Here is a 25163-nt window from a genome sequence, read left to right on the forward strand (position 1 = left end):
TCCTTTCCAGGCACCCCTGGACTCAAGGACACAGTGAGTGAGTTACAACAGAATCTCGCATGCTCAGAGCACATCACTTATGCAGCATTGGGGTTCTGATTCCTGGGCCATGGACCAGGCCATCTGGGCGGTGGAAAGAAACAGAAGCACTTACCGGGGAAAGATGGCAGTCATCAAGGCCGAAGCATAGCCAGGCTTGCAAGCTCCCTCTGAAAAGTTTGCATACTTGGTGGCTAACTCAGCAGGCCTATGGGGAGAGAAGGAAAGTCACAGCTTGCCGGGTACAGAGCAGTCAGTGGTGTTCATTCTTGAAGAGCTGTAGGTAAAGAGCTTGAATAAAGCTTCATTGTCTATAATCAGCCTTTCAGCCCCTTTTCCACAACAAGGGTTCAGGGGGAAAAAAAATCCCAAACCAAAAAACCCTAAAGGAATAATAGATAGATAAATGAGCAAGGCCCCTCTGTAGAATTTGGTCAAAGGGGGCGCCTGGGTGGCTCAGTCAGTTGGGTGTCTGCCTTGGGCTCAGGTCATGATCCCAGAGGCCCAGGATCCCTGCTTCTCCCTCTGCCCTTTCCCCTGCTTGATCTCTCTCTCTCTCAAATAATTTTTTTTTTTTTAAGATTTAAAGTATTTATTCATGAGAGACACAGAAAGAGAGAGGCAGAGACACAGGCAGAGGGAAAAGCAGGCTCCATGTAGGGAGCCCGACGTGGGACTCGATCCCGGGTCTCCAGGATCATGCCCTGGGCTGAAGGCGGCGCTAAACTACTGAACCACCCAGGCTGCCCTCAAATAAAAAAAATAAATAAAAAAAATAAAAAAGAATTTGGTAAAAGGAACTCACTGGGTTTTGCACAGATTCCTTGCAGCAAGCTCAACTCAACACCAAGGACGTGAGGAACTCTGTCCAGGCTCCCGGACAAGGCACATGGAGCCTGGAGACCCAGGGAGAGAGCCACCCAGGCTCTGACAGTCGCGGGCACTGCCCTTCCAAGCCTCATCGGGGGACCCGACACGCCGGCCACGCCTGCCTCTGCTCTCTCCACACACACACAGTGGCAACCACTCTCAGGGGCCTGAGCGGAGTCAGACAATGTTGGGGCTGTTGCTGTAACAACTAGATGTTTAGTTGAAGATGCTCTCCTGCTCTCCTATCCTCTCTGCCTGGAACGTTCTTCATTATCCCTCACCACCTGGCTCTGCCTACACGTCCTTTGCAACCGAGCTCAGATCTCACCTTCACTGGAGTCCTGCCCTGACCCTCAGGTGGGGCTAAGTGGCTCCCCATGCCCCACGGCCCGTGCCCCTGCCCCCCACATTACAGGCCCAGCCCAGAGGCGCTGCCACACGCTACTGTAATTGCCGCTAGTACGTCTGCCCCCCTACACTGTGCATTCCCATGGCCGGGGCCTGGTCTGACCCTGCATCCCCACGACCTTGCACAGAGATGGGCCCACAGAAGACACCGAGAAAGTTTTCTGAAGGAACAAAATGACTCTGATACAGTCTCACTGCGCTTGTCCTGAAAAACAAGACCACCTGGGGAGCCCACAGTTCAGAGTGTTTGCTGACCATCTGCGGGATGTTTTTCTGAAGACGTGGGTGTTCTAGCCTGGCTTTGTGGCTGCGACTACAGTCACGTCACTAGGGCGTCAGTGTCCTTATGTGTTTGATGAGGGGCTGGAGTCATTGCCGTGCGGCCCAAACCCCTGCCAGTGCAGTCTGGAGAGAAGCACGCTGGGACGACAGGACACACGCAGGGGCTGTGAGGCTGGAGGCCGTGCATGCTGGGGCACCTGAGGGAGCCCTGGCGGGGTGCCAGTCCCTGGGCCCATCCCCCTGCCCCCCCTTGGGCCCGCGGCCAATGCTGCTCTGCGGCACCAGGGGCCCCCTGGTAGGTCTCCCCTCAGGGCTGCCTTCTGCAGGAACTGGGTGCGGCAGGGGCAGGGCCAGCGGGGAGGGGGCTGCCGCCCACACTGGCTCTCCAGAAACCACGATGTGTCTGTGTGATTCACTCATGTGCCCCTGCGGGCCTAGCCCAGGGCCCTGCGCAGAGTAACTGCTCACTCAATGTAGACAAACTCTTCTGCATCCCTGTGCCCCTGCTTCTAGAAATCTACTTTTTTTTTTTTTTTTAAGTCTTTCTTACAATGAAATGTAAAGCCAGAAATGCAAATGCCAATGCCAAGGGCTAAGCCAGAGTTAGAGACTTTATTTGGTAGGCAAAAGAAAGTCAAAGGTAGGGATCCCTGGATGGCGCAGCGGTTTAGCGCCTGCCTTTGGCCCAGGGCGCGATCCTGGAGTCCCGGGATCGAATCCCACGTCGGGCTCCCCGTGCATGGAGCCTGCTTCTCCCTCTGCCTGTGTCTCTGCCTCTCTCTCTCTCTCTGTGACTATCATAAATAAATAAATAAAAATTAAAAAAAAAAAAAGAAAGTCAAAGGTTTAACAAGAGAATTTACGTAACAGTACTCTCTTATGTAAACAACTGTTATTTCCGAAACAAAATACAAAACTTCGGGACAATTCATGAACTTGCGGGAAGCCCTCAGACAGGGCACGGTGACTGAAATACAGATTTTGTTACTTCTTCAGCAGCGATGTGAGTAGGTGGCCATGAGTTATCAATTTACACATGAGCTCAGAAAAATGAAGAGACCTAACCAAGATCAGAAGGCTCGTCAAGTGGCAGCCTTGGTAGACTTGTGCAGTGTGGATCACAGAGGGAGGCACGGAGTCCTTGGCTAGCACAGAAGTGGTGAGGGCTGGTGGGGAGGGGCAGAGAAGAGGACCACGAAGGCCTCACACCGCGCTCTGAAAGTACGCCCCAAGCACCGAGATGTCCTGAGTCCTTCATATCCCTGTCTCCCAGTCCCCCACCATCTGTGGGCCTGCCTTCTAACTGTGGGTTTCTGTGTTCTTTCTGAATTCCAGAAGTTTCGCATTGAAGACAGAAATGTATATACAACAAGAGAAAAGCCTGTGGCCACATCTTTCCTCTCTCCAGTTTATACCATCAACCTGTGGCAAGGTGCTTCAAGGATTAAGGACCATGGGCAGTGTTGTGCCCAAGATTGTGAATCCAAGAAACCACCAAGGAGCCGACACTGATGCAAGCGCACGAGGGTTTATTAGCAAGCTTGAGCTTGGGTCCAAGTGTACCCGACACAGTGGAGCAGGGACTTAGACCCCAAAGTGGTTTACAGCTGGGTTTTTTATGGGCTGGTCTAGGGGATTTTCAGAAGGAGTGGAGGAATTTTTTTTTTTTTTTCCATTCCAATATGGGAGCAAAGGGTGGGGGAGTCTCTTAAGATCTGATATGGGATTCTCTGAGCTCTGTTGTCTTTCTGATATGGGATTTCCTGCTAAGGGCATTCTGAGCTTTGTTCTCATTCTAATATGGGGCTTAACTGAAGTAAGGTAAAGTTCAGCTCTTATTCACAGGGCCTGAGATGGCTGTACTTGTGCTAACGCTGAACTTAAGGTGGAATGACCTTAATTTTTCTCGGCCTCCACAGGCAGTCCAAGGTCCGAGGACTCAGGTAATCTCTCATGGGGAAGAGGAGGCACTGGGAAGCCAGAACCCAGCCGGGAAGGCTCTTCCCATGAGAGCGCAAGGTAGCCAGAGGTGGAGGATGAGCAGCTCTAAATCAACCCCCCATTGAGAAAGCAACAGTAACTCCTAAAACATACAGCCCCGGGGACAGTGGGCCAGGTCAAGTTATTACCAAATTAAAATGCCTTAGCAATGGCCTCTGACTACCCCAGGGAGAGAAGAATAGGGGGAGTGTTGGGGAGTCTGAGTCATCCAGCAGGCTGGGACCTCTAGGGCAGTTAGCGGTCAAAACCACCAAGATTAACAGTTGCCAACTCCCTCAGGCCAGAATAGTTAGTTTCTCTAAGGCACTCACACTCCAAATGCCAGGAGGGCCCCACAGATGTCTGATCAAATCATTCAGCCCTTGTTCTTCTCATACTCTCCAGCTGGCCTTTCATTTCGGGAGATTTAGCATTTCAACCAGTAAGAGCACCCATTGTCCTGCAAACGTGACTACCAAGCCCCTGGGGTGAAGAGTGTGAACCACTGCACTCAAGAGGAAATCCAGATAGACAGACTGGAACCCAAGAGAAGGAACCACACTTCCATTCAGCTGCTGCAGCCAGGAGCACGGGGTTGAAGGATCAGGCCAGGCAACGGGTGGCAAATGGGAAGAGCATAGGATCTGGAATGAGAAACTTTCACAGAGGACACTGGCACATCGTGTGACCTTGGGCAAGTAATGGAAAATCTGATTCTCAAGCTTCCTCATCTGCAAATGGGAACCACTTAATTCCCAGGGATCTTGGGAGGATGTGGTGAGAAAGCACACTTGGAGGGGCTGGCTGTCCTCTAGAGCACCACACGAAGGCTATGTGAACCATGAGGTGGAAGAGGCAGGCATCCAGATCACGGAGACTGAATGCTTCGCTCCAGTTTGGATCCTGTCTTTGCAGAGGGTCACTGAATGATGGCCAGTGGGAGGGAACATTTAGGGATCAATGTTTGGGAGGTGAGGAGGCTGCGAGAGGCTGGAAGGGGCAGTGTATGGGACAGAACACTCTTCTGGAGAGAGTAAGTAGGTGCTCTGTCAGTTGCCAAAGGTGAGGAAGTGTCCCAAGAAGGACAGAGGAACCAACTGCAACAACACACTGGAGGGCCTGGTAACATGTGGCCACTGGCTTGAAAGCTGGCTTTGGCAATGGGGAGGTCACTCCTGACCTTGACAAGAGCTGGTTCACTGGAGAGTGGGGGTGAAATGCCGATTTCATTGGCTTTAAGAGAAAACAGAAGAAGTGGGGTCATGGAATAGAGACCATGGTTTTTGCTATAAAGGGAGACAGAGAAATGGAGCAACAGCTGGAGGGAGGAAGCAGGGAAAGATGTTTTTGAGGTTAAAAGACAGTTGAGCATGTTTGTAAGTTGGTTGGAATAAGAGGGAAACTCCTGATGTGGCAGAGATGGGACAGTTGTAGGACAAATGTCCTCGAGGAGGTGGCAGGGGTTGGGGGTGGGGTGGAGAAAAGGACCCAATACAAAGTAGGAGGGCTGGCCTTCCTCTGCTCACCCTCCACCCTGGCCATCTTTGCAACATTCGGTTAAGCAACATTCCCATCCCCAGCAGAACCAACCCACCTGCCTGAAGACCCCATTTCGCCCAGCCAGCTCCACCTTAGCTTGCTTGTTCCCATGTTCTCTTTCTCTCCCGTCTCCTTCTCTTCCTCCTTCTCATTTGTTCATTCATTCATTCATGCATTCACTCGACAAAACATTTAGAAGCAAAAGAGTCACTCTGCTTGGATTTGTGTCCTGGCTCCACCCTTTCCTAGCTGTGCGACTTTGGGCACGTTATTGAATTGCTCTGTGCCTTCGTTTCCACATCTTTAAAAACTGGGATGATACTCATACAACCATATTGAAGGTTAGGTTGAGAATAAAGTACTTTTAACTAACTAGAATTAAAATTGTTTTTAAAGACATGACAAATAAACACAAAAACAAAACAACAAAACAACCAAAAATAAATTGCATCCAGGTCTTTGTGTAGCCTAAAGTTCATTTGTTTTTATCACTGAATATTAGTTAATTGTATGGATGCCCCAAACTTTGTGCATCCATTCACCTTGACAGATATCTTGGCTCCTTCCAGTTTTGGGTGATTTTGAATAAAATTGCTATAATTACTCATTTAAAAAGGAGAGAGAGAGAGAGAGAGAGAGAGAGAGAATAAAGTGCTTAGTATAATGCCTGGCACTTAGTTTTCTCTCAATACATGGTGACTGTAACAGCCTTGCTGTTGTGTGCCAGACACTGGCCTGGGATTAGGGACCCAGCAATGGCCAGGACCTGGTTATGGCCTCCCACTGGTTACACTGAACAGGAACTGTCCTTTTAAATGATCCTTCTATCCTAGACCATGGTAACTAAGCATGGTGCATAGCAGAACGGTGCATGGGATAGAGTACGTAAGCACCCAACAAAACGTTTGTTGGAGTGAACTCAACTGGTTACCTTGACTGGTTGGAAGTACAATTAACAAAGTGTTAGGGAGAGATGGTGATGGCTGGGGGGAAATGGAGATGGGACTCTGAGGGTTCTCCCTACAGGCCAGTGGTGGGCATCTTGTGAGCAATAATCTAAGTTCTAGAACCTTCTTAGAGAGGACTGAAATCAGATCAGCCCCTGGCTGTCTCCTCATTCATTCAGCCCCTAGTTCACCAGTTCAGGAACTGGTCTTCACAATGAAACAAGACCACGCAGGTAACACCTGGCACACTGCTTGATAAGCAGTGTGTTAATAAATATTAGTGTCCCTTCAAGCAAGTATGGTAATTTAATCAGAAATAGCCAATATTATTGTCAGAGGGAACTGCCTGAACACACCAGTAAGAATCCTCAGCCCAGGGCTGGTCCCACCACTGCTTCTTCAGTGCTATCCTAACTTCCCTGATGAAGATGCATTTCTCCAATTACTAGAGATCTGTTTCTGGAACATGACTTGGGAAATGGCAGATGCAGGTTAGGTTAGCTTTCGTAATCCTATTCTGTTGTTAAATATTTTCATTTTTATTTCTTTCTGAAGTAGACTAACAAAAGAAAGGCTACTAACTACGGCCATAGGTCCTTTCAAGCTGTGAGATGAAACTCTTCTCCTTAAGGATAATTTCTCTCTCCTCTGGCTGCCTCTTCCATCTGACTTCATAATTACAGATCTGCTGGCTCTTCACATCGTTAGTCTCTTCATTCACCCACATTTGGCAGTTGCCAACCCATCTTGTGAACTCCACTGCCGGCTGGGGCTTCCATACGGTTTTTGCCCCACTTACGGTGATCTATAATAAACTTGGCAGCATTGTCCTATGTCTCTTTCATCGCTTTAAGGCAGAGAGACTCCTTGATCTGAGACATCTGGAATTTGTGATATTTCTCAGCTCTAGAGGACTTGCCTTTCAGCTCTTGCTACTTACTGTGCACTGTAAAACCTTTTCAACAAACCAGGCCATTCTGCTATTCCATCAGTGATTCTGGACCTGATGCTACTGCAGTTTATCTTTGTCTCCAGAATCATGTCACTTATTTCATTTTGGCCAAGAGGATGCTCTCCTCTCCAGTAAGCTCTTGCAAGTCCTTTAGCCTGAGCTGTATAGGCAATGCTCACAGTGATTCTCCATCAGGGGTCTGTTGCAAATGCTCCAATTCAATTGTGTTTCTATATTTCATTTCTTTTTTTTTTTTTTAAGATTTTATTTATTTAATCATGAGAGATCCACAGAGAGAGAGGGAGAGAGACACAGGCACAGGCAGAGGGAGAAGCAGGCTCCATGCAGGGAGCCCGACATGGGACTCGATCCTGGGTCTCCAGGATCTGGCCCTGGGCCGAAGACGGCACCAAACCACTGAGCCACCAGGCTGCCCTACATTTCATTTCTTTAAACACACACACACACACACACACACACACACACACACACACACACACCACATCCTCTTTCAGGGTGGTAGTGGGAAGAACAGGGAAACTAACATTTACTGAGCATAAACGATATGCTAATAGTTGACCTAATTATTTCATTTAGCTTTACAATAATTCTCTAAGGCAGTAAAGCCCTGAGATCCAGGCATGCAGGGTGTAGAGTCCAAGAGAAGACATGGTTGGAAGATGTGTTCTATTTTTAACACTGTAAAATTTCAAATGATAAATTCTGACAGGGATTGCATTGAATCTGTAGATTGCTTTGAGTGGTATGTACATTTTAACAATATTAATTCTTCCGATCCAAGAACATGGAATATTTTTCCATTTATTTGTGTCTTCTTCGATTTCTTTCATCAAAGTCTTATAGTCCTCAGTGTACAGGTTTTTCACCTCCTTGGTTAAATTTATTTCTAGGGGTTTTATTCTTTTTGAGGCAACTGTAAATGGAATTTTTTTTAAAGATTTATTTATTTATGATACACATAGAGAGAGAGAGAGAGAGAGAGAGGCAGAGACACAGAAGGAGGGAGAAGCAGGCCCATGCCGGGAGCCTGACGTGGGACTCGATCCCGGGACTCCAGGATCGCGCCCTGGACCAAAGGCAGACGCTAAACCGCTGAGCCACCCAGGGATCCCCTGTAAATGGAATTTTAAGGAATTTCTGTTACTGATAGTTACTGCTGTATAAAAATGCAATTCATTTTTGCGTAGTGACTTTATATCCCGCAACTTTACTGAATCCGTTTATCAGTTCTAATGGTCTTTGGTGGTCTTTAAAATCTCCTCTATATATCACGCCATCTGCAAATACACATACTTTCACTTCTTCCTTTCTGATTTGGATGCCTTTCTTTTTCTTCCCTGTTCTGGCTCAGACTTCTAATACTATGATGAATAAAAGTGGTGAGAGTGGACATCCTTGTCTTGTTCCTGATCTTAGAGGAAAAGCTTTCAGCTTTTTTTTTTTTTTTTTTTAGCTTTCAGCTTTTTACTGTTGAGGATGATGTTAGCTATGAGCTTCTCATATATGGTCTTTATTATGTCAAGGTAAGTTCCCCCTATACCCACTTTGTTGAGGGTTTTTATTATGAGCAGACACTGAAGTTTTTCAAATGCAGGTTCCTGGGTACCTTAGTCAGTTGTGCAGCTGTCTCTTGATCTCATGTCATGATCTTGGGGTCATGAGATCCAGCCCTATGTCAGGCTCCATGCTCCTTAGGGAGTCTGTTCAAGACTCTCTCTCCCTCTCCTTCTGCAACCCCACCTTCTCCACCCGCCCCCATGCTGGTATGTGCATGTGCACTCTCTCTCTCTCAAATAAACAAATCTTAAAAAAAAAAAACAAAAAAACACAAGTTCCAGAGAGCTAAGGCACTATGAATAATAACAGTATTATTAGTTTTTTTTCTTGTGGTAGAAGGTGTGAATTAGCCAGGAGTGATGCCCTGGACAATAAAATCCACAAAGAGAAGCCTGAACCAGAACAGAAAGAGGTGGCGTCTGGATACTGTGAAGAACTTTCATGTGTACTGAGCGGATAATAAACAAATACATAAGCATGCCTACTAAGCACCAAGCCTTATATACATTATCTCTTTGAGACCACATCTAGTTTTCTCATCTTCTTTCCCCACTGTTCTAAATCTTCATCAGTAAATCATTACATCTCACATGGGCCCATCAATGTGTTTATATACCAGAGGTGCTACTTAAAAATATTTAGCCAGGGCTCTGCACACCCTTGGTGCAGCCCTACTTTAAGGTAAGTATTATTCTCATTTTTGACAAGACAAACTGAGTCTAAAACTCATCCTCTGCTCTCACCAAAGCCCTTGCTTTCTTTGGTATGAAGAACAATGGGCATAAAGGTAAAAAGACTTGAGTTTAAGAAGCTAGCTCTTCCACTTACTAGTTAGTTGTATAACCTCCAATAAGAAGTAACTGGTTTCCTCAACTCTTACAATAGCTATAATAATACATATTTTCTAGAATGGATGGAAAGACCAAATGATTTCCTATAACAATGTAGGTTAAAACATTCTTTTAAAGGTTACAGAAATGTCAGTTAACTACTCCTACTGTTTTAATGCTTGATTTCTGCTTTTACTACTTCTGGATCATCTGAATTATCATTTTACTAATCTAATGAGGCAAAAATTGTTCCTTTTATGTTTCTTACTTGGATTATCGTCTCCAACTCCCCTGGCTGTCTCCAAACCTCGGCTAGTAGGTGTGTGTGTAGTTAGACTTATACCAAAGTCTTTCGTTGCGTGCGTATGCTAATATAAAATTATCCTGTATTTTTATATATTTTTTTACTTAAAAAAAAAGATATTATTCACGTATTCATGAAAGACACAGAATGAAAGGCAGAGACATAGGCAGAGGGAGAAGCAGGCTCCCCGCAGGGAGCCTAATTCAGGACTTGATTCCCAGACCCGGAATTACACTGAGCCAAAGGCAGACGCTCAACCGCTGAGCCACCCAGGCATCCCTACTTTTATTTTTTTTTACATGTGAGCTATTCTTTTTATTTTCCCAGATGCAGCAATTCTTTGAAGGCTTGAGTTTTTACTTGCAAAACGGGTAATAATGGCACCTACCTTAGAGGTGAGGTCTCAAAGAGATAATGTATATAAGGCTCGGTGCTTAGTGGGCATGCAGTATACGATTAGTAATTAACATAGGTTTCATTTGTTCCTGCTAATCCAAATTTTGCACTGGAACAATTAAAGCACAGGACTTGACTGTCCTCTAGAGGTTCACAGTCTAGTATTATGACGTATTAAGAAACAAATACATGTCATACTTGTCATAACCATATTAAACATGGGTATGCAGGTCTGGGCATCTCTGATGGGCAATCTTCATCTAAGGCAGAGTAGACATCTTGACACCCCCAGGACTGTGCCAGCTGGTGCCCTGCCTGGCACTTCTTTTCTCCCACTATTAGGCTCCTGAGGCTGCCACCACAAATTATCCCAAACCAGGGAGCCTAAAACAACAGAAATTTATCCTCTCACAGTTCAGGAGGCAAGAAGTCTAAAATCAAGGGGTTCCCTCAAGTGGTTCCTCCTAGAGGCTGTAAGGGAGACTTTGCTCTGTGCTCCTTTGTAGCTTCTGGTAGCAGCTGTCAATCCTCAGCGTTCCTTGGCTTGTGGGCACATCACTCCACTCTCTGCCTCCACTGTCACAGTATTTCCTTAATGACACTGTTTTTAATGTCAAATTTCAGTTGCTTATTCCTGGAATATAGGAAAACAACTGACTTTTGTATATTATTAACTTCGTATCCTACAACCTTGTTAGAATTGCTAATTAGCTCCAGGAGATTTTTGGCAAGTCTCTGGGTTTTTCTAGATAGACAATCATGTCATCTGTGAAAAAAAGACAGTTTTATGTCTTCATTCCCAATCTCTAACCCTTTTAGTTCCTCTCCTTTTCTTTCTTTCTTTTTTTTTTTAAATTGAATTAGCTGGAGCTTATAGTATAATACTGTCAAGGAATGGAGAAAGGGGACATTCTTGCTTCTTCCCAATTTGGAGACAACACATCTAGTTTTCTCATCATGAAGTATGATGTTAACTGCAAATTTTTTGTAGGTGGTCCTTATACTTTTACTAGCTTGCTGATAGTTTTTTTTTTTTTTTTCCTAAAATCATGATTGGATATTGGGTTATATCAAATGTTTTTTCTGTATCTAATAAATTTGACCATATTATTTTTCTCCTTTAGCCTGCTGATGGGATGGAATACATAATTTTCTAATGTTGAACCAGGCTTGCATACCTGGAATAAATCCCCTTGGTCGTAGTGTTGATTCTTCTTACACATTGTTGGATTCAAAACGCTAATATTTTGTTGAAGATTTCTGTTATGTTCACAAGAGATAATGGTCTGTAGTTTTTTCATTTCTTATAATATCTTTTTTTTTAAAAAGCAATCTGTGCACCTAACGTGGGCCTTGAACCTCATGACCCTGAGCTCAAGAGTCTCATGCTTGGGATGCTTGGGTGGCTCAGTGGTTGAGAGCCTCCCTTTGGCTCAGGGCGTGATCCTGGGGTCCTGGGATCAAGTCCCACATGGGGCTCCCAACAGGGAGCCTGCTTCTGTCTCTGCCTCTGTGTCTCTCATGAATAAATAAGTAAAACATTTAAAAAGAAAAAAAAGTCTCATGCTCTATCAACTGAGCTGGCCAGGTGTCCCCCTTTCTTATAATGTCTTCATCTGGTTTTGGTGTTAGGATAATGCTAGCTTCATAGAACAAGTTAGGAAGTGTTCTCTCTTTTTTGTTGTTGTTGTTGTTCTCTCTGTTTCTATTTCCTGGAAGAGATTATAGAGAACCCGTGACATCTTTTCCTTAAATGTTTGATAGAATTTACCAGTGAAACCAACTAAGTGTAGTATTTTCTGTTTGGGAAGGTTATTAAATTTCGATTCAATTTCTTTAGTAGATACAGGCCTATTCAGATGATCTACTTCTTCTTGTGTGAGTTTTAGTAGTTTGTACCTTCCAAGGAATTGGTCCATTGCACCTAAGTTATTAAATGTGCCTTTACAGAGTTGTTAATTATATTCCTTCATTATCCTTTTAATATCCATGGGATCAGTAGTAATAATGCACCTTTTATTCCTGATATTGCTCATTTGTATATTCTCTCTTTTTTCTCGGTTAGCCTGGCTAGAGGTTTATCAATTTTATTAAGATTTTTCAAAGAACCAGCTTTTGGTTTTGTTGATTTTTCTCTACTGATTTCTGTCCTTTACTTCTTTACTATGTACTATCTCTCTTTATACTTCTGTCCTCTCCAATCCACCTACCCTCCTACAGCCAAAGTCATCTTCCTACAGGTCAAAACTGATATGTTTTTCACCTGCTTAAAACACTTCAATGGCTAAATAAATATAATCTTTAAAAAAGGGTGGGGGGCACCTGGGTGGCTCAGTGGTTGAGCGTCTGCTTTTGGCTCAGGGTGTGATCCTGGGGTCTTGGGATTGAGTCCTGCACCGGGCTCCCCACAGGGAGCCTGCTTCTCCCTCTGCCTGTATCTCTGCCTCTCTCTGAGTCTCTCATGAATAAATAAATAAAATCTTAAAAAAAAAAAAACTTCAATATCAAATAGAAGCCTAAACTTGTACTGTCTGCCCTTGAGATGAAGCCCTCGAGATGAAGCCTAAACTACTGTTCTATAGAAAGCCCTGCACGGGGTTGCCTGGGTGGCTCAGCAGTTGAGCATCTGCCTTCGGCTCAGGGCGTGATCCTGGGTTCCCGGGATCGAGTCCCACATCGGGCTCCCTGCGTGGAGCCTGCTTCTCTCTCTGCCTATGTCTCTGCCTCTCTCTCGCTCTGTGTCTCTCATGAATAAATAAAATCTTAAGAAAAAAAAAAGCCCTGCATGATTTGGTCTGCCCATTCTTCCAGACTTAACATGTCTCACCCTCAGACCTCCTGGGGATTTGACAGCAGAGCAAAGACAGATATTAAGTCTTTACACAAATATTTATTTCAATTACAGATAAGGAAGAGATACTTAAATAGGCCAATAAAATGCATAGGAAACCCTTCAACTGATTCAGATTTTAAAAGGCCATAAAGAAAAAGCTAGAGAAAGGACTGGTAACCAAAAATTAATATAAAATAGATTTTTGAAAGTAGTGTTTAAAGATGTAGAGACCATTGCGGAAGTTAGAAAAAAAGTTACAGAAAAGAATATATTCAAATATGTCTTTTCATTGTAAATGTATATGAGGAAAACACACGAAATGTAAACTCAAAGGAAAAAAGGTACCCACAATGCCACTATCCTAATATAACTACTGCTACATTCCGCAGTAGTTAGTACGATATTCAGATTTGACTACAGTGATGGGCTTGAAGGCTATCTCCCACAGTTCTCAACATCCTGGGATGTTAGAATTACCGGAGAGAACTTTTAAACATTAAAGCACCTATGTCTGATTCCTGATCTGCTAAATCAGAAGAATCTCTGGGTGGTGAGGACCTGGGTTGAAAGACAATGTATGTAGACAGACTCCTGTGTGTCGGCAGGGCTCTCCCCTCAAACCTGAGTTTATTCTGGTATCAACTACCTGGGAAAGTGGAGAGTTCCTCAGACAGAGAACAGTATCTTTCAGAGCAGGGAATCTCAACTTGGAACCATATCAGACTCACCTGAAGAGCTTAAGAAACCCCAATACCCAAGCTACACCTCAACTCCATGACTTCAGAGTCTATACGGGGTGGGATGCAGGAATGGGTAATTTCTTGAGCTCCCCAGGTGATTCCAATCTGCAGTCCAGTTTAAGGGGCTGAGATCTCCAGGTGAGCTACAAAGTAGGAATGTGGCTCTTTGGGTCTTGATCACATAGGTATCGAGATGTATAGGAGGAAGTCTTTGAACCGTGGGTTGTGAACAAGCTAGAAGTTGTGAAGCAAAGAGCACCATCAAATTCTGCAATGCTGTGCTCTCCTGCTGTGAACTAAGTATGGCTCTGGCTTGAGCCATCAAGAGAAGAAACAGAACTCTGTAGTTTGCAGACCACAAACTACAGAGTTTTTTGGGTTTCTTATGCTCTCGGGGTTTATTTTTCTATTGTCCCCTTTTTCATCTTTAGTGAAATATTTTTAGCTTTGCTTAAAGGAACCAAGAAAAAAGGTTTTTGTTGTTGTTTTCTCTCCTTCCTTTTTAAAGCATTAAAGAGAACCTGTGCTCTCTAGAGTCATCGTGATGGTGGCGGCAGCAGTCTGGAAGTGAGAGACCCTGAGGGAGACAGTGACACTCGGGGCTGAAGACAGGGCCACGTGGCAGTTCTCATCACTGTACTTCCCATTCCTCCAAAATCTTCCAAAATTGAGACCTGGGGCCTGGGTTTTGTTATTAAAGATGGTGTTAGTCTGCCTTATATTCTCTTCCTCTGTCCTTAACTGAGTTAACACTTACTGATTAATTAGTTCCTGGGCACCAGGAACAGTGTACGAGGCACCTGGGAATACATCTGTGGGCAGGACATTCATTCCTCCGGCCTTTATGAAGCTCACTTAGAATTTGGGGGGAAAAGGGGGGGCAGTGGGGATGGGAAAGCTCTTTAGAATAGTGGGACGGGTAGGAAGTCAGGAGCCAGGGAGGAGAGGGTCTGAATGCTGGCTTGATCACCCACAGTTCTGTAAATGCGGGTAAATTTTATCTACGGCGATGCTGTCATTTGTTAAAATGCACTTAAATATCACCTACTTTATAGAACTGTCCACCAATTCATTCACTCATTAATTCAACAAATATTTACTGAGCAATCACCAAGAGCTGGGCACCGTTTTAGGTGCTAAGAAATAATAGTGAGAAAAAAACAGATAAATTCCTTCCACCTGCCCTCCCTCTAGTGGGAGGGAATAACCGACAATTAGGCAAAACATAGATAGCTGACAATGAAAGACACTGGAGAAAAATGACACGGTAGGGGGGGATGGGGAATGCCAACGGAGGTTAGAGTTATTACCATAAATGGCACAGGCAAGGGACATTTGAGCTAAGGTCTGAAAAGGTGAGGCAGTCTCCGCAGATGTCTGAGGAAGAGCATCCCAAACAAAGAAATGGGCAAATGCCAAGAGGCCGAGGTGGGAATATTTGGAGTATTTGAGGCACAGCAAGGAGCCCAGTCTGGCATAATAAACAAGGAGGGGGTAAGAAAACACAGGTCGGGACTATGGAAGGGCCTTGGTTGAGTGTGATAAAAACTCTGGCCCTTATTCTAAGAGAAATGGGGAGCCATTGGAGAGTTCTAATCACGGGAGAAACAAGGTCTATCTTGCACTTAACAGGATCATTTTGGCTTCCGTGTGGAATTGGACCACCGGGAAACAAGCGTGCAAACAACCAGGAGTGCAATAATGTTGGGGATGGTGGCTGTCTGGACAGAGTGATGTTGGGAGAGGGAGAGAGAAGCAGCTGGATCTGGAGATATTCAAGGTAAAGCCAATAGGCTTTGCTGATGATTAGTGTCAAAGATGTGATGCTAAGGTTTTTGACCTGAGCAACCGGAAGGATGAAGTCACCATGTACTGGGGCAAGGGGTGTGAATCAGGAGTTTGGTTCTAGATATGTGAAGTGTGAGATGCCTAAACATCCATGTTAAGGAGGCACCTGGATAAACGTGTCTGCAGTACAGGCAAAGAGGACTAGGCTTGCATGATACATTTGGGAGTCAACAGCTTCAGATGACACGGTATCTAAGCTACGGGACTGGTGACATCTTCCAAGTGGCCGTGGTGAGGACAGGTAATGCAGAAAGCACCAAGTACAGCATGAGGCATATAGTAAGTGTTCAATAAACACTTGCCCGGTGTAGCCACAGGGAACTTGGCAGGCTCCTTGGGAAACAGAAAACTAGGTCTTGGGGTCTATTTTAGGCTGCCCCAGGTTTATGGGCTTTTCAGAGTTGGCTTGATTTTCACAAGCCTTTGGGGGTTAAAAATGGTTGGTTTTGGCTTTTGTATCTTTGTGTCTTCACAGAGAATGCCTTATGAAAGTAGGCTGAGCACTGCAGTCCCCAAGCTCTCGCCCACATAGTGACTATAAAACACCACACTGTGGCAGCAGACAGGAGCTTTCCCAGAGCACAGAGCACCTGCCTACACTCAGCTGAAACAGACGGAACCTCCATTTAACCAAATCAGCTCCCCGAAGGCTGACGTGAGCTCAGGAAACACGCACACCTGGATACCAGGGGCTGGCTCCTTCAAGGCTCCAGGTGGCTCTTCTCTCCACCGGACTAACAGGCACATTCCTGGCTCCTGGTGTCACTGCCATCCATTCCTCATAACAGATTTCCTCAGGGTCCTGTGCTGAATGCTCTGCACCCCCATACTGGTGGGCCTAACCCCGTCTCTTCCTTTGAGGCCTGACTCAAATATCACCTTCCAATGAGGCCTACCCTGACTACCTCAAGTTCAAACTTAAAATCTTTCCTCCAGCATTTGCCTATCCTGCTCTATTTTCTTCCAGGCCATCTGTTAATCTTCCAAGATATTGAAAACTTTACTTATTGGTTACACGTTTGGTTCAATGACCATCGTGTTCAACCGGGATACTCTCAGAGCACAGAACACTGCCTGATGCACTCAAGTTGCTCAAGAAATTGGCTGAATAAGTGAAGAAACGCTTACCCCACTGTTGGGGCAGCAGCCTGTAGCCCTGAGCCTTTCCCCAGCACCCTCCAGAGGAGAACCCTGAGCCTCCCCAGAAACCAGACTGCTCCCCCTCCCCCACCAGAGGTATCATCAACCCAGCTGGAGTTGAGCGCACGGAGAGCCTCCATGGCCCCCCTCCCCATTCTGGGGACAAGGTGAGATTAATTCTTGGGCAATCTTGGGGCAGCCTCACATCCTGGATATTCTTGTTCAGTCCCTCAATTATGTCCTTGTTGGTCTCCTCCTGCTCAAGTCACTGCTCTCTGCTTGCTTTTCTCGGCCCCATTTGTCATTTCTCCTGGCCTCACTATTCTAACTTTCCACTGGGTTGTCCCTTATATATCCTCGGCTTCTTCAGTGACCATCGCTTCCATCTGCTGCTGTCATGGAAACTTGGGTCTCTTCTGAAAATCCCATTTCCTCTCCAGCCCTGTTTGATGGAAGGGTGCTCTTTCTTGTGTTCCCCACGCAGCCAAGGATCCCTTGTATCCTCTTGGTACTCCATTTATGCTTCTAAGCAACAGCTTATGTCCTTCTTTTTTTTTTTTTAAAGCTTATGTCATTCTTATTAGACAAAATAAAAAACAAAAACCCGCCCATTGTTCATACTCTCCAGAAATACTACCTCCTACCGTCCCCTGCAGCTCTCATCTACCCCCTTCCCATTCACTAAGCCTCTGGCTCACAGGAACCCTTTCCAATCAAGCTTGTAAGGTCATCCATTTGGCTTAGAATTTCATTTTATCCCAATTACAAAGAGCATAGTTGGTACTCAAGAAATATTTGCGGGGTGCCTGGGGGTGTTCACTCAAGTCGGGTGAGTGTAGTACTCTTGGTTTGGGTTTGGGTCATGATCTCGGGGTCATGAGGTCAAGCCCTGAGTCAGGCTTCACACTTAGCGGGGAGTCTGCTTGGGATTCTTTTCCTCTCCCTCTCTCTCTGCCCCTCCCCCTGCTTATAAGTGCAGGCACACACTCTCTCTCTCTCTAAAATAAATAATCTTGGGAATCCCTGGGTGGCTCAGCGGTCTGGTGCCTGCCTTCGGCCCAGGGTGTGATCCTGGAGACCCAGATCGAGTCCCATGTTGTGCTCCCTGCATGGAGCCTGCTTCTCCCTCTGCCTGTGTCTCTGCCTCTCTCTCGTGTCTTTCATGAATAAATAAATAAAATCTTAAAAAAATAAATAAATAAAATAAAATAAAATAATCTTAAAAAGAAATACTTGTTAAATGTATGAGTTAAAAACTGAAATCTGAGGCACGAACAGGAGGTAAGCTGAGGCTCAAGTCTCATTTTTGGGCTATATCCTTCCCAATTTAGCAGACACTGATAAGGGTAGGCTGAGTCTCATCCTTGGATGATTATTATCATTCCCATTTTATAACTCACTCAAGATTACAGTTAGTAAGACGTGGAACTGGGCCTTAAAAAATCCACATCTGACACCACAGTCCACGTTTTTAACTGCCAAAAAACACTGGCCTCCTGAACATAGTTTGTAGTTAAAAGACAAGGTTTCGTCGTATAGCTCAATGCATAGAAGTATTCTGAATAATTTTCAAAGTGTTGACATATGATTTTGTCATATAGATACAAGCAACAAGGAATTCTCAAAGGAAAGAGGAGACTATTTTTCTTCACAGGGATATAATTAAAATAATATAGTAAAGACCAAAAAAATCCAAAACATCTATTTCCAGATTTGGGGAGAATCACTGGATCTAGAGACATTATTTAATTAAGACTATTTGGGCACCCCGGCGGTGCAGCGGTTTAGCGCCGCCTGCAGCCCAGGGTGTGATCCTGGGGACCCAGGATCGAGTCCCACATCGGGCTCCTTGCATGGAGCCTGCTTCTCCCTCTGCCTGTGTCTCTGTCTGTCTCTCTCTCTCTGTGTCTCTCATGAATAAATAAATATTTTTTAAAAAAATAATAATTAAGACTATTTCTGGGGCAGCCTGGGTGGCTCAGCAGTTTAGTGCCACCTTCAGTCCAGGGCGTGACCCTGGAGACCTGGGATCGAGTCTCACATTGAGCTCCCTGCAAGGAGCCTGCTTCTCCCTCTGCCTGTGTCTCTGCCTCTCTTCCTCTTGGTGTACACACTCTCATGAATAAATACATAAAATCTTAAAAAAAAAAGCCTATTTCTGCATATTAGGATTTCAAGAATGGAAAGCAACTGAGGTGGGGAGACAATTTTCATGTAGATATATCTGTGCAGAACTCTCAATGAAGGCAACTATGATTTGTGGGCCAAATCCAACCCACTATCTTGTTTTTCTTATGGTCCATGAGTTAAGAGTTATTTTTAACAGCTGAGAAAAAAAAAATCAGAGGACTATTTCATGATACATAAAAACTATATTAAAATTTCAGTGTCCATAAATGAAATTTCATTGGAATACAAACTTACTCATTTGTCTACATGCTGTCCCTGGCTGCCTTCATGTTATGGCAGTAGAGCTAAGGAGTTGCAACAGAAACAATAAAGCCAATGTTGGCTAAAATGTTGATCATCTGGCCCTTACAGAAAATGTTGGCTAACCCATTACAAATCATTTCTTCTGACTTATCTTCCAGTTCACTAACACAGGATTAGGTATCTAATCCTGATCAATCCTATTGAGTTTTTAATTTTACTAAATGTGTTTTCCAATTCTAGAAGTTTTATTTTTCCAATATTTTGCTTTTTATAATCCCCTATTCCATGTATGTAATATATAATTCAACCTTGTCTTTGTTTCCTTAAAAATAGTAAATCTAATTGCTTTATCAATTGTGTCTGGTAATTCCGATTTCACAAGTCTTTATGGGTCCCCCTCTGTTGTCTGTTGTTTTTCGTGGTTCTCACTAATGAAGCCTTATTTCCTTTTGCACTTAGTTATTTTTACTGTTAGCTGTTCATTTCCTTGAAAGGTTATTTGCAAGGAGTTCATGTCTATCTCCAGAGCAGGTCTGCATTTGCCTCTGCCAAGACCTTGACAGGCACTGCCAGTCTTGAGTACCTTAAACTCTCATACACTTGAAGTTCATAGCTTGAGGTTCCATAGCTCACCAGGCTGTGAATATCAAGTGTTGCTTTTTTTTCTTTTTCTTTTTTTTTTTTTTTTTTTTTTGAGTGTTGTTTTACTGACTTATTACCCTGGGACACCTGGGTGGCTTAGCTGTTGAGTGCCTCTCTTCAGCCCTGGGCATGATCCTGGAGTCCTTGGATCGAGTCCCACATTGGGCTCCTTGCATGGAACCTGCGTCTCCCTCTGCCTGTGTCTCTGCCTTTCTCTCTCTGTCTCTCATGAATAAATAAATAAATAAAATCTTAAAAAACAAACAACTTATTACTACTCTGATCCACTCAGATCCTGGCAACCTTTACTGCAGTCCTGGTTTAGGGGTGCAGGTTTCCTTCTAGGTCATCCTATGCTAAATCCTTTGGGGTTCCAGTTTAATGTGGAAAGGATCAAAAGATGAAAAATATGGAAGAGATGTTAGTAGACTTGGAGGCTAGAATGAAAGGTCTAACATTTAAACTCTGATTAAAAGGGAGAAGAGAGAGAATGGGCAGAGGCAATACTTAAACAGATAATGGGGGCACCTGGGTGGCTCAGTCGATTAAGTGTCTGCCTTTGGCTTAGGTCATAATCCTGGGTCCTAGGATTGAGCCCCACATCCGGCTCCCTGCTCAGTGGAGAGCCTGCTTCTCCCTCTCCCTCAACTGCTCCCCCTACTTGTGCACTCATGCTCTCTCTCTGTCAAATAAATAAATAAATAAATAATCTAAAAAATAAAAATAAGTAAACAAGTAATGGCTGAAAAATTTCCAAAACATATGAATTCCTATACTCCAGAAGTACAGCAACTCATAGCAGCTACACTTGTGGTAAGCAAAGCATAACGTGTGGACTCTTTAAATCACTATGTTGTACACCTGAAGCTAGTGTAACATTGTGTATCAACTATACTTCAATTTTAGACAATTCTGTTTAAAAAACTATTCACTTTAAAAATTAAATAAATAAAATTTTAAGAATCTAAATTAATCCAATCAAGATAAAAAGAAATTCTTACATTTAAATTTATTCATATTTTATACAACCCTTTCTTCTATTCTTCCTAAAAACCTTGTACTACCACCTACATTTTTCATAAGGAAAAACTGGTATTCCGAGAACTAAAACAAATTAGCTAGTCATGTAATCCTAAGCAGCAGGGGCAGGATTCAAATCCAGTTCTTGAGTCAGAACTCAAGTTCAGGTTCTTTCCGTAGGCTGGAAATAGAATACGATACAGCAGAAGGCGACTTCATAAGAGGAGATCTGGAAACTGCTAAGGGATTATATCAGAACTCTTAATTTGGAAACTTCTTCCTGGAAGCAGGTAAAAATCATTCCCACAAAATCTGTGCTTTCTTCTAAAGATAAGCACTGGACTGGAAAAGCCTTTGCAATAAGAAACAGGAAGAGTTCCAGCTTATACCTTAACTTGTGAGTTATTCCCTGAGCTAAAGACCAGGTTGAGGGCAGCCCGGGTGGCTCAGTGGTTGAGTGCCGCCTTCAGCCCAGGGCATGATCCTGAAGTCCCAGGATAGAGTCCCATGTCGGGCTCCCTGCAGGGAGCCTGCTTCTCCCACTGCCTGTGTCTCTGCCTCTCTCTCTCTCTTGTGAATAAATAAATAAAATCTTAAAAAAAAAAAAAGATCAGGTTGACTCAAATGGCTCATGGGTCAAGCCTGGTACATCACAGAAAGCTGCACAACAGCCTGCTGGGTACCACCCAACTGTCAGGACAGCAGGACAGGAGCGCCCTCCTAATTCCCCTCCTTACGCCGCTGGAGACCGTTTAAATACTGTAGTTAACGTGTCTCAGATAACATGCCTTTTGTTCATCAATGTGATTTGACTTGGTAAATTACTATATCTCTTCCATTCTGGTGGCATTTCACTTGTTTACAACTTATCCTGGATTTCTTTTCTGTCCAGAGCACTAAATTAAGAATTTTCCTAAGAGTGAGGTCTGTGGCTTTCTAGCATAATTGCGCCCCAGTCCCCAGATGTTAACATGTGGCTGACATCTCTCTACGGGCCTGATATCAAAAGTGGACCATCTTTCCCTCGTGGCTGCCTCTGTGATGTTAGGCAACTGGGAGAATTACGATGCCTGAACTCACAGCCTGAGGTACAAGAACCGCAAAGCCAGAAATCAGGAGACAGGCCTAGGCGCTAGACAATTCAGTGGGAAAGCCAAACAGCCCTAGGTTCGGTGCATCGTGTGCAGGCACAGTCATCACCATCACAAGCAGCTCTGGCCAAGGCCTCATGCAAGAAAGCAAAGAAGCCACAGGCAGTTTTGCAACCATTTCCTGCATATCAACCATGTGGGAGGTGCCGGGCAGGGCATGAACACACAGGATGGATACAGCCCAATCTCAAGGCATCTTAGGTCACCCACCTCTCCATCCATCATGGGGCCACTGTGGTAGGTGCTAGGGAGACCAAGAAGGCCAGGTCGGGGGGAGGATTCTGAAAGGATTACATACTCTGTACTTGAAAGCCCCTATGAATTAATTATTTCAATTAAATCCTTACAATAACCCTGTGAGGTAGGTATATTGGTGTCCTCATCTTATAGACGGAAGTGAGGCTCAGTGTGGCTAAGTAGCAGGCCCCCAATCACAAAGACAGTAAATGGCAATCCGGGATTTGAACCAAATCAGGTCTGGCTCCGAGCCCACGCTCTTAATAAATTGATAATTATTACACAGTTAATTATAGTACACGGAGATCATGGGTGACAGAGGGCAAACATTCACAGGAAGCATGGAGAAGAGGTCATGAATATTGTGTAGGGAAGAGGTGGTCTTTGAGTTTTCCTAGTTGACCAGCCAGCCAGGAAAGGGAAGTGCAAGCACCAGTAAGGAACACATGTAGAGGCAGAGGGGGATGGAGGCTTTGCCTGTGGCAGAGTGACAGGAGCTAATGCAGGAGAGGAAGTCTGATCACGGAAGGCTTTGCACACCAGGCTGCCAAGAATCTTCGTGAGGCACTGCTTCCTACTGCAAAAGCCTTTCCAAAGGCCTCCTTCTTCCTCGAAGCCGGCAGTGGCTCCTTGTGTACGGAGCTGCCTGTACCAGCCAAACTGAAGGTTTTATGTTTGCACTACAATCCCATCCTCTCTGGGCCCCTGCAAACCGCAACATGCTCTAAGAGTCGGCTGACTAGGCCAGAGACCCCAGGGAGTCCCACAACAAACACAGGGCTGAGGAGGTGAGCCTTTGAAGCTGGACCCCAGCTCCCACAGATGTCTCTAACACAGAGTCAAGGCACTTTCTCATTCTACTCACAGTTTAGAGTCCAGCTTCAGGAGGAAACCCAACCGATCATACTCTGAAAAAGAAAACCAGAAAATGTCATTGAAGTCAAGCCACTGTTGACACTAGCAAACTGTATTATTCCCCAGACATAGACCATGGGGACAGACACCTGCTCAAGGAACAGACCCAAATACATAAGCCACGATTAAATTTAAGTCGTGCTGAACACCTGTTTATTAAAGGACCAGGTTCAATGCCAGGTGTTTCCCAGACCCTCTAGGCCAGCAGTCCTAGCTGGCATGTAACTGCCTTCCTGTTTAAATGTGGTACTTGACTAAAATTTACTTAAACCACAAAACCAGACCCCCAGAAGTAATAGGGCCAGAAGCAGTCTCTGCTTCCTCTAAGTTCTAATCATAATTTTTTGCTGAAGCAGCTATGTTCACTATGAAGACATGGAAGCCAAGGGGTCTTCAAATCCATAGCCATGATCCCTTCTTCTACATGACAACCACAAAGAGCTGACATATCTGATTACATAAAGGATAGGAAATTAAAACAACATCTAAAATTAAGTTGTAGTATGTTTACTGCAAATGATAAATCATTAAGAGTTTAAGTCCTTTATGTCTTGCCTCATCCTAAAGTGAAGTTGAAGCAGTCGGTCTTACAAAGTTGATGAAGTATAAGATTTTTAAAAAGAAGATATCTGGGACCAAAGGGGAAATAAGCACAAGAAAAATCGTAAAATGCAGCCAGGATGAGAATTCCAAAATCAGATGACCTATAAGGTCCTATATGCTTGCTAGGGGATGATTATAGATGCACCCCCAAGAGTTCTCATAGCTAAAGCTAAATGCAAAGCACTGATAAAATGGTTTACAGTGTTCATAAATAAACCAGGAGAATCACAGCTATTCCTGCAACTAAGCCTTGAGAAATGTCTTAAGATTATTTTTTATATCTTTGTTCAATGATTTCAAGATATGTGTGTGTGTGTGTGTGTGTGTGTGTGTGTGTAGAGTGACTACATCAAAACAAGGCAGTCTATGAATGCAGTTCTCAGCGAGCCTGGCTTCACCTGAAGGTAAAACAGAACACCAAGACCAAACAACTAAATGGAAAAGACCATGCAGCAAGGCTTTGGGGGAACTCAGTCTTTAATAAGCAATGATGGGCCAAGAGAAGGACGTTACACATACTAGCAAGTACCTCACAGGAGCCATTCTGCAAGGCCAAGTAAGGCCCAGATTTGTACTCTTTCTTAAGCAGCAGAGCTGTAGTAGTAGAGTAATTCCTCTTCTTAAAACTGAAGCTATCAGCTAGGACACACAGCCCAACAGAAGCTGGCCTCCCAGGAGAATACACTTGAGCAGTCAATGCCTTTCCTCAAAATAACTCTGCTTTTGCTCCAACTCAGACAAATGGACGAGAGATTTTGCTTAATATATCAGGAACTTCTAAAAGTCAGTAAAGGGGGAAAAAAGGCTTTAATTTTAAAAATAAATCGAAAACAAAATTCGCAAAAAGGCTTGGTTTCAAAGGTTAATACTCTTTCAACAATCCTATTTATCATTCCATAAAAAAAAATCTCATTAACTTGCCCACACCTGTTGCTTCTCCCCCATGTGGTCATAACCTTGGGGCAACTAGCCTGCTACTGCTCCTCAGACCTGAGCTAACACTTCCTTGGACATAGAGTGAATCCATGCTTTGGCTGCTCCCTTCCAGGGACACCAAAGAATGTTTCCCCTCGTTGCAAATTCAGATGTCAGGGCCAAGCAAGAACATAACCCAAATGAAGGGAGAAGGGGGGGAATATGATACTCTCCCATAGTAACTCATACTACTAATTTTAGTTGCATTAAAAACAAATCCGGTTGAAATGTCTTTTTTTTCGCTCTTCATTTTTGTACAGTAGCCACAATGAGATCTATGGATTATTTTCCAGTGGCACCTTAAATTTGGTTTTATACAAACATGTACTAACTGCATTTTAAATAGATAAGAACTCTTTGCATTTCTAAAGATACTCTCTTCATGGCTCTCTTTGACTGTTGTTTTCTCTCTTTTGTTAAGAGACAGGAGTACCAGAGATGTTTCACCTTACTCTGTAATTTAAGGAAAGGTAATTGTGTGAGCCCAACAATGATAAATGG

General features: G+C 44.2%; 1 protein-coding gene and 1 long non-coding RNA gene across 12 annotated transcripts in view; one reads left to right on the forward strand and one right to left on the reverse strand.

Annotated features, from left to right (window-relative positions):
* Positions 1-25163, reverse strand: part of ST3GAL3 (ST3 beta-galactoside alpha-2,3-sialyltransferase 3) — a 197536-nt gene that overhangs the window by 76312 nt on the left and 96061 nt on the right. For all 11 annotated transcript variants that reach the window (XM_038558344.1, XM_038558338.1, XM_038558341.1 and 8 more), the window contains 2 exons: positions 23035-23077; positions 155-247 (listed from right to left, as the gene is read on the reverse strand). In XM_038558344.1, the coding sequence (XP_038414272.1) occupies positions 155-247; positions 23035-23077 (136 nt within the window). The remainder of the gene's footprint in view (positions 1-154; positions 248-23034; positions 23078-25163) is intronic.
* Positions 6189-14417, forward strand: LOC111098993. Its single transcript, XR_005370314.1, has 2 exons — positions 6189-6298; positions 14207-14417. It is a non-coding gene; the product is annotated as an uncharacterized LOC111098993 (long non-coding RNA).

Source organism: Canis lupus, chromosome 15, assembly GCF_011100685.1.
Source record: "Canis lupus familiaris isolate Mischka breed German Shepherd chromosome 15, alternate assembly UU_Cfam_GSD_1.0, whole genome shotgun sequence".
Taxonomy (NCBI): Eukaryota; Metazoa; Chordata; class Mammalia; order Carnivora; family Canidae; genus Canis; species Canis lupus.